We start from the raw sequence: 10,184 nt of genomic DNA on the forward strand, positions 1-10,184 counted from the left end.
AGGCTGCTCTGCAGAGCGGAGCTGAAATCACGAGCTGACAATCACTAAAGAGCTGACAGCTTCTGCAAGGGCCCTCCTAGGCAGCAGCTGAGGGAAGACACCGGGCCTCGGGAAGGCGATTCCTTTTGGGACCATCTCTCCAGACCGGTCACAGCTTCCTCGGTCAGAGCTACTGACCCATCACCAGCTGTCATAACTCTGCCCACTGGAAGCCAAGCCACCACATTTCCTGCCTTGAGGTAAACATCCATAAGCACACCCATATTATGGACAGCTTTGCACTCAGCTACCCCTCCCTGAGAGCTGAGAAAGGGGACACTATTATTTGTATTTACTGTAGGATTATAGCATGCACAGAAGCACTCAACACCTCTCTCCCACCCTACGGAAATGACAAAAAGTTACATTTAGAGGTGGAAAAAGACCCAGTAGTGATGGACTACCACCACTTACAGTATGAATTTTCTTTATTAAAACCAGCCAAACAGCATCTATAGGGTAATTAAACAGACAACTACAGCAAGTCCTAGTCTTAAAAATTTCTCAAGCATACAGAAGCCAGGCTTCAAAGAAAGCTAATGTGACAAACACTGTCAGCACTTTATTCACCTGTGCCCTGCCCAGGCAGTCTCACTGGTGTCTGAATTGGATTACAGGAAATTTACAGACTTGGGATAAATTTAGGTTGCAAGGAGTTATTCCCAAGAGACTGACTACCAGTTTGAATAATCTTAATTCACACTAAACAGGTGCATATTTGCAGGAGTACTTAGCCTAATACAAAAATCTTCTCCACATAGCAAAACTCCCTAATTTCATCTACAACAATAAACTATCACCTTAATTAGAAACAACCCGGCACAAAAATAATACTTAATGAAACTAACCAAAACACATTATATGTTTCTTTCTAATACCTTGTTCTTTTCTGAGTTCTCTGCTACTGTCTTCAGGTGTGCAGAAAGAAACTTGAGAGTCTCATAATGGTGTTCAGGTAAATCATGAATCTGAAACAAACAATCACTGTTCAGAACTCTGAACACTTAATGCTACTTTTGTAATGCACCTGCAACACAACTGATTTTAGTTTACCAGTCTCTTCAGTGTTTTCAGACGCTCAACAGGATCTTCTTTTCTATTGGCATCTATAAAATCTGCATATTTATCTGTTAAAAAAGCAGAAATTATTCATATATATGAGTTTTTATATCTATGTACGTCTATGTATACACCCCCATCTGCCAGCCCCACTTCCCCTTGAACACAAGTAACATATATACAACAATGACCTCTGGAATTAGCCCATTATATTGTACATATATGTATTGTATGACAGTGGGGAAAAAAAACCCCAGCTTTCATAGAATACTGCAACAGCAGAATTGAAAATTTTACTCTTTTAGTTGCATATTCATAAGCCCTTCACATCAGAGAAATTCTATTGACACCTCTCATTCTTAAGATGATCACCATGACTCCCCACCCTTTAAGGAAGACAACATTTATTGCAGAGTAGGGATGATTTCACTGGATTTTCTCTCAAACCATCTGAACGTTGTAAGACAATTGTTCAACAGCAAGTCCTAAAGACAAAACTGTAATGAAAACAACCTACCGTTGGTAAAGAGGGGTTCTGGGAGCTTTCGGAAGAAGGATTTCAGCAAACTGCTTATCACGTTCAAGTCACGCCATTTCTATGTGTTTAAAATAAAAGGTCAGACATGCTTTATATTTCTATAATCACAACACAACCAGAAGTTTTGGGCATTTTAATATGAAAACAGTGTGCTCGAAGACTTACATCATCATGAACATCAATGTCAGTCATTCCTTTGTTGAGCTCTTCTTGCATACTTGAGATGGCAGCATTATTTCCAGGCACTCTGTAAATACCTGTGTATTCAAGACCTCTTTCTTCGACCAGTTTGCAGCATATATCAACAATCAGCGGAATATACTGAAGAAAGAGTTGTATAGATAAGTAATTGATTTTAATAGTATTTTAAATTCACAATGAAAAAAAACCTCTACTTCCATACTTTGTTGGTATGAGCTGGGGGGCAGTCATCCAGTCTAACACCAAATGTTCCAACAGCAGAGGGCTTCTTTTCAAATGTCTTCCTCATAATGCTTGGAATGCCTTTTCTCCACGTCCCTTTGTCTTTTGGTGGGCTTGTCTCATCTTTTTGTTGTTAGGACCATGGAAAAAGAAGAAATAAAGACCAAAAATAAGAAAATGTATACCACACAGCTGACTGTAAGTACAGGTAACAGATTTGCAAAAAGCAAGTGGCACCTGCTGCATTTTTAGCTTTTACCAGCCTAGCTTTAGGCAACAACTCACTAAATATTAGTCTGTCTTGAACATTACTTCTCTTACTCTTCTGTGGTTCAAAAGATAAATCTAAACATACTCACACCCCAGACTTAGAAAAGCAAGTAGCTGGATGGAACTGTGGCATTTCATCATTCTAAGACTAAAGGTATATAAACTACGCAATTTAAAATTTATATAAACTACTAAATTAGAAAAAAATAAAATCTACATTTAGTAGCACAACACTAAGTCTCTATGGAATCACACTGCTGCACGAAATACCCATCAAACTCTAGAGCCATGCTCGCACATGGGCAGACTTACTCTTTCAGAAATTATCAGATTTTAGTCACTCCTAAATCAGTCCAAACATTACTCACTTAAAGTATTCTCTATTCAAAAATTAGATTGGAAGTTCAGTTGCTCTGCCTACCTCTCCTATAGAATTCTTGTAGCAAATTGCAATTCCCATTAATCCTGCACTGCAAGTCACCTAACACAGTAAGTACTTCCTTCTTATGTCTGGAGATATTCTTTCAGTAGATTTGACATTTACCCAACACATGGAATTTAGTCACATGTGTAGCACTGCAGGAGCAAAGGGACATTTGTTGGCAACAAAAACAGAATTCACTGATAGCTTAAATTCAAGACTGAATCATTAAAAAGTGGCTGATCAAAAGGATCAAAAGTGATTGCTTATCCAATTGCCTGAATTTGTATACAACATTTTTTAACCAACAGTCTGAAGTACCATATGTTTACACACTACATGAAAAAAAAAAAAAAAAAGAAAAAAAAAGAAAAAGAGAGTAAAAAAGAGCAGCTTGTGACATTATTTGATGGAGTTCAGATACTGATTCAAGTTTGCCAGCTCATCAGACTTTTTTAGAACTCAGGAGGCATTAATTTTATTCCAGAAAAAATAATACAGGTTCACTCCAGTGTTTTAAAAATTAAGACAAAAAAAGCTGTTCTTCTGTACTTTTGAAGTACTTTAATGGAAAAATTTACCTTATCACTTCCAAGTCAGCTGGAGACTGACTTGTATGTATTACACACAAAATTATTTCCAAAGCTTGGCAAAATTTTGCTCACAAGAAGCCTAAAACCTGTATTTTACTATTGTTAGCACTACATTGAGCTGTTGGGGAAAAAAAGCCACAAAACCCTCTTGAGAGGGATCTTAAATGAAACGCTTCAGGGATCTGAGATGAAGTAGTTCCTAGTGACTAGAGTGAGCAGAGCTGCAGCTTAAAAAGCCCTGGCTAATACTTGGTTTGCATCTATGTAGTCATGAACTAAAAAATACCTGAGAAGGGCACCTCGACAGCCTTGCACTGGGGCAGAAGGGAACTAGAAATACACAAAACATACAGACCTTTAGTGAGAAGCTTCCTTTCAGTCTCATCCTTAGGAGAATGTGGACTCTGAGTCCTTTGTTCTGCTTTAGTTCCAAGCAGAGTCTGTCTGATACTTAGACTCTGGCGAGGTGTTTTGGGAGATGGCTCTGTTTTGCTGCTTGAAGAGCTGAACAAGAGAGATTACTTCAATTAAAAGAAGCTAAATAAGAACTCTACAAAAACTACTGGCAACATACAATCCACCTACCTCATCATTGTACTGTACTCTTTAATCCTTCGACTAATCAGATCTCTACTAGTAACACCCGTATCCTATAAAACAAATAGAGAAACACTTTATATTTCGTTTCAGAATATGATCAACTCTTCTGGTCACCAAATAAATACTGAATTCAGCATTTCAGTCCACTTCAAAAAAACCCAAACCCTCAACCAAACCAAACATCCTAACAGACAGTTCTTGAGAACAGTAAAGACAAAACATTTAAAACCACAAGGAAAACAAAAGTGAGTAATTACAAATTACAAAAGTACTGCTATTTATACAGGTTTTTTTCCAAAGCAGTACAATCTGATTAAATCTTTTTAAACTGAAAGTAAGTTTAAACAGAAAAAATGCAAGTAAACACATACTACTACTTTGAAAAATACAATCCTATGTGCACACAGTACTTAGAAAACTAATTGCTACTACAAATACAGCTGAAAAGACATGAATTCAAATCTGCTTTTTTACCTATCTTTGTAATACTTTGGATAATTATTTTGAATCTTAGCAGATGTGCATGACCACAGACATGAATATAGTCCTCTGTTGCTCCTCAGTGCAATGAAAATGCACCATGGACAATATTGGGACAGATATTGATACCTTATGTACAACAAGAGATGTTTGCCTTTGGCAATGAGCATTAACTTAATTCATAGAAACATCAGCATTTAATCAGAGAAACAGGCATCCTCCAAAGTTTCACTTTTTAACTGCTGAGAAACTCTTCACACTGTACTACTGCACACACCACTTTGCAATGCAAGCCTGAAGAGAGACCCCACTGGTCCTAAACATGCAATTATCTTTTAAAAAAGATTAGGTATTTTTGGCAGATCAGTTTACTAAAGTGTATCTTTAGTCAAATCAGCAACAGCATTAGCTAATTCCTTTCAAAATTCTATGTTCTAATTATGACTATGTTGACCTTTTTTTAAACTCTATTCATTTACTCAGTTACCTTCCCTTTCACCTCATTTTCTTGTATGTTCCTGTACACATTTTGGTCAACTGCTTAATGAAAAATTAATTCTTCTGTTCAAGTATTAATTACAAGAAAACACAATACATGTAGAATTAAAATGAAAGAACTATGACTTCTGTTTCATATATTATAGAATTACCTCATCATTTAAGTTGCTGTTGTCCTGTATTGCTTTAATCCATGCTAACATATTATCTCTGTCCTCAGCTTGAAACAGATACTCGCGGTCTGATGTGGTGAGTCTAAATACATTTTTCCTCTTGGTTTCACAGTATGAGATGTCTATTAAGCAAGCATTGATGCTTATAGGTTGTTCTTCCTCAGAGAGGGTCACTTGTTCCTTTTTATCCTTGTACAAGTAAAGTGAATGACCTCGAAGAACAACATACAATTGCTTCCACGGCCGAATGCTCCCACTAACTCGCTGAAAAACAGCAACCAAAGTGTCAGTTTGCTTACGTGTTACAGTGCACCATTCTGGATTACATAACTACCTCCAGAAGTTTCACAAAGAAGGTCTACCCACCTGGCTGGCAGAAAGACTACACAAGGTGGGATTCACTAATTGCTCTCCATTAGAGGAGTGAAGTGCTTGATAACCTGCTCTCCCAGACCACCCACTGAGTGTGAGTTCACATATGACAGTAGTAGGAAACAGAATGCAACAAATTCTCGTCTGGTATTGAGGGAACTCTTGCCCATGCCTTTTAAACTGCCTTCAAGTCAGAATGGCATTTTCACACCACTGCAATTCCAGACTCCCAGTTTTCTTTAAGTGTTAGTCTGTATTTGTGCAGAAGGTTAATTTGAACTCAACTCCACAACACTCACAAAAATTACAACTTTTTTCATTATTAGGAAAGAGGAAAAAAATACAACTACACCCACCAAGGGACTGATTCTTATTATTTAATTAGTCATTAGAAATTAGTTTACTTGAACAGATCCTCTGAAATGTAAAATTAAAACCGTTTGGAAAGCAGTCTGTAGAAGAGGCTGAGGAATTGACTGAAGTCAATTTTTAACAGGTCTGAACTTTTGTCAGTCTTATTGATGATCTTATCCCATCCAAAAAAATAAAAAAACCCAACCAGGAAGGATTCAAGTTTCTTATCTTAGTTTGTCACCAGCTTAGTGTTTGTCCTAAGTTAAAAACCCAAACATGACAGGTACCTTTCCTTTGTCTGTAAAAAGCTGACGAAAATGGAGCCATCCTTCTTTGGAGGCATCAGCAAACACCTCTGAAGAAGAATCTTTTCGGGAGCCAGAGTCTTCTGAAGATTTCTGGCTGTCTGGGACCTAGAGAAGACATCACAGAAAGAACCCCACAGTGTAATTCTAGACACATTTGTCTACAGTTCCTCTGTTCAAGATGTTTCTCCCTTTAAAAATGTCCCCAAGAATATGCCCCTGGGAAAATATAATTTCTAAAGTTTACACACAACAATAGTGACCTTCCACATGTCAAGAATACTTGGAGAAACTTCAGGAGCTTTAGACTTTCATTAATGAGTTTTCACAAAAGGCCACCACATTTAATATGCTTTGTTTACAGAGACTAAGGAAAATTAAAATCAAGGACCATGTGATGAGTCCAGGAAAAAAGAGACCATGTTTACCTATATGATGTATACATCAGCAATCTGATCAGTAGCAATTCCAATGAACTTCCTGTCTGTTCAGCACATCACTTTGTATAACAGACTTGCATAATTCAAACAATTTGTCACAGCAGTATGGGTAATATTTAGGAGTTGCTATATATATATTTACCTACCTTAATCCCTTTTAAACTAGACACATGTTTGATGGATCTGTTGGAAGAAAAACAAATGTTAAAATGAGATTTTAGACACTTTAAAAACAGATGTCCAAATTCATTGATTTTTTCATGAACTCACGATTTTCCCTCTTCTCTGTAGTCATCCAGTCCTTCATCATACGACTTGGATCTCTCAGTTTTTGCAGCAGGCTGGCTATCCAGGACACTAGGCCGGATGGATTCTACAAACAAATAGAAATTTTTGAGTATGCAGGAACCTGAATCACATTTTTGCAATTTATTTCAAGCAATAAAGAGTTTACGAATTTCACTTCTGATCTCCAGAGTGTGAAAGGAAAAAGGTTGCAAGAGAAGAAGAATGAAATCAACGCTCACCATGATCATGTGAAAGTTGTCGCCGAATTAAAGGGATTGGAGATGTAGGACTGGGAGGAACAGTTGTTATAGCTGGTGCTTGAGAAGCAGATGCAGAAATAACAGCAGAAGCAAAAAAAAAAAGGTAATATGTTATATATTAACATATTAAATGCATTAATCAAATGCTCAAACCAAATAGCTGTCTGAACATTCTCGCTACTGGGATATCAGATATCTTAAACATGAAGTCATTCTAACAAACAGAAATGTCCAATTAATTCACACTGGCCCATGTACTCTTTTTTTCATGAAGAGAAACCTCTGTTTCATTTCTTAGGGATGTTAATTGTACATTAGGGATAAAGGCAAAGAACATCATTGATTTTGCTGTGTTTGAAAAACTGGAATTATTTGGTAATCTCTCAATATTATTTGCAAGTAGAGTCTTTTTGTTTATATGCATAAGTAAAACACACACTTATTATATCAATAAGCCTGAACTCAAGAGACAGATAACTACAATAAAATACAGGCAGACTATCAAAAGCCATTTGGTTTAAAGGAGTGTTCAAGTAAAAGAGGCAAGTTACAAGCAAATAAAAAAAAGCATTTTAAACAGCTATCTAGCATTCGAAGAACCAATCCCCCCATCCTCCATACATTCAAATAAAGCAGCAAGTACCCAGACTTTTAAAAGATGGGACTACTACATACCAATCAGTTCTTCCACTAATTGTTCATAGAAACGATTGCATGCCATACATGCCCAGCACCTCTCAGTCTCAATAGCCACAAGAGTCATCATGAAAGATTCCAAAAAGCTTTAAACATTCTAGTATTTAACATGTTTCTTACAAGATGGAAGAAGCCAAAAGATGCATTTTCCATCATTTTGAGAAAAAAGCCATAACATCTTCTAGAGCACATTACTAGTAGAAAAATCATTCTACTTCATGCTCTGGTAGAGGAGGGGATGGAAAAGAAAAAAAATCAAGTCACGAGCAGGGGCTGAACTGTACTGCCGTAATGAATATGAATGTACTCTAGGTGCTAAGAATTGTAATATGCAGAGCTACTGAAAAGCCTATTGAAATCAATGAACACTCACAGACAGAGGTTTATTCTTTGCTTTGTGCGAACACAACTGCGTGTGCTGCATTGTGCTGCTCCGACAGTCACTAACAGTTCTGTTAAGGCAGCACTTGTACCATCAAAATTTGGCAATGTACATTTAGAACAAGGCAATAAACAAAGTACAGGACGGTTTAGAAATAACATGCCTCTAAATTGTCTGGAGTGAAAAATATGGTAACTTTTGAAGTTAAAAAAGCATATCCCAAAAAACCCAGCTGCAAACTAGAAACATTAATAAAAAGGAAATGCAAAAGAATTTACACCAAACCATGACATTACAATTAAAAAATTTCCATGTTTTACTTGCATCCAAAGTGATAAATTAACATCATTTACAGATGACTTCACTACAGCAACTAGCACACAGGAAGAACCTCAGCTACACTTCCATTTCTAACCTACAACAGCACAATTTCCTATTGCCTTTTTTGTCTCCTGAGCTCCCTGAAGCTAATGTTGACTGAAGAATATAATCACTCACTGCACAATTGATTGACTTACAGCACACAGACTGAAAGTGCTCAGGTTTAAGTTATTTATGTTAACAGACATATCTCAAATGTCATAGCCTCTACTCCCAAAAGTTATAAAAACACTAGAATTTGAAATAAATCTCTGCAAGCTGTGAATACAAACGTGTTTGGCAACACTACATCATTTCCCACAACACTTAAATCCAAGAATTCAGATGAGGAAGAATAGTTTATAAGTCCCTGAAAGCAACAAAAATTATTCAAATCATTATTACTTCACAGTGGATCTAATTCCCAGTTGTATCAAAATTAAAGTTGTTTTAGAAATATGCAAACTTTAGAGGAACTGCAAATTACATTGGTACAGGAGGGGAATAACTATTCAATCCCTGAAGGGACTGAAGGTCAGCTCATAGCAAGCTTTTATGTAATATAAAGTGATTATAGAGCAAATCTTGACGTATACCATATGAGTTTCTGCCTATTAATTTAATGCATTAGCAAATACCACTGCTGCTGTCCAATAAGAAACAAAACCCAAACAACTACATATATTCCTTGTATTTTCATCTTTCTTTCAAGTGCTTGCAATATTTATCTACCTTTTCGGTTTCCTCAACTGACGTATTTGAACCCCAAAACTCCTCGCACAGCATATGAATGGATGTGTTCAGCCCACCAATCAATGAAAATGACTGTGTCCAAGAAGCAGTGAAGCGCACAGAACAAACAAGCCAGAAGAAAAACCACACAAAAGAACTCTCTCTCAGTTTCCTACCTCAGATTACTGATGTGTCTTTAAATATTTGCAACAAAAAGGTCAAAGGCTCCATGGAAAAGATTACTCTGGGTGGTACTGAAAAACACCTGGAGGACAATGCAGTCATTGGTCAGAGCCAGCATGGCTTCATGAGGGAAAGTCCTGCTTGTCAAACCCAATTTCCTTCTATGAGAGAGTAACCCACCGAGCTGATCTAGGAAAGCCTAGGATGTAACCTTTTTGGACTTCAGCAAAGTTTTTGATACCGTGTCTCACAGTGTCCTTCTGGACAAAGCATCTGGCTCACAGCTGGATAACCCTGTTACATGATGGGTGAGCAACTGATCAGGGGTCAGGCACTAAGAGTTACACTGAATGGGGTGACATCAGGCTGGTGACCTGTTACTACTGGGGTTCCACAGGGCTCCATCCTCAGCCCAGTTCTCATCCACATCTTCATTTTAATGACTCAGACACAGGACTCTAAAGAATACCACGTAAGTTTGCTGACAGTATTAAACTGGAAGGAGTTTTCAACTCCTTCAAGGGCAGAGAGGCCCTCGACAAGTTACAGGGCTGCACAACCATATGAAGTTTGAGAAGGGCAAGTGCCAAACTCTGCAGCTGGGATAGGGCAACCCTGGTTGTGTGCACAGACTGGGAAATGAGAGGCTGGAGAGCAGTGACGGGGAAAGGGACCTGGGGGTCCTGGTCGATGGCAAGTTGAACATGAGCCAGCAGTG

General features: G+C 37.6%; 1 protein-coding gene across 2 annotated transcripts in view; it reads right to left on the reverse strand.

Annotated features, from left to right (window-relative positions):
• The window catches only part of ARHGAP21 (Rho GTPase activating protein 21), an 88,064-nt gene that overhangs the window by 8,380 nt on the left and 69,500 nt on the right, over positions 1-10,184 (reverse strand). For both annotated transcript variants that reach the window (XM_017741437.1, XM_017741438.1), the window contains 11 exons: positions 6,836-6,938; positions 6,712-6,748; positions 6,108-6,233; positions 5,074-5,358; positions 3,929-3,993; positions 3,699-3,847; positions 2,040-2,182; positions 1,802-1,957; positions 1,616-1,694; positions 1,093-1,166; positions 918-1,007 (listed from right to left, as the gene is read on the reverse strand). In XM_017741437.1, coding sequence (XP_017596926.1) covers positions 918-1,007; positions 1,093-1,166; positions 1,616-1,694; positions 1,802-1,957; positions 2,040-2,182; positions 3,699-3,847; positions 3,929-3,993; positions 5,074-5,358; positions 6,108-6,233; positions 6,712-6,748; positions 6,836-6,938 — 1,307 coding nt within the window. The remainder of the gene's footprint in view (positions 1-917; positions 1,008-1,092; positions 1,167-1,615; positions 1,695-1,801; positions 1,958-2,039; positions 2,183-3,698; positions 3,848-3,928; positions 3,994-5,073; positions 5,359-6,107; positions 6,234-6,711; positions 6,749-6,835; positions 6,939-10,184) is intronic.

This window comes from Corvus brachyrhynchos, unplaced genomic scaffold, assembly GCF_000691975.1.
Source record: "Corvus brachyrhynchos isolate BGI_N302 unplaced genomic scaffold, ASM69197v1 scaffold167, whole genome shotgun sequence".
Taxonomy (NCBI): Eukaryota; Metazoa; Chordata; class Aves; order Passeriformes; family Corvidae; genus Corvus; species Corvus brachyrhynchos.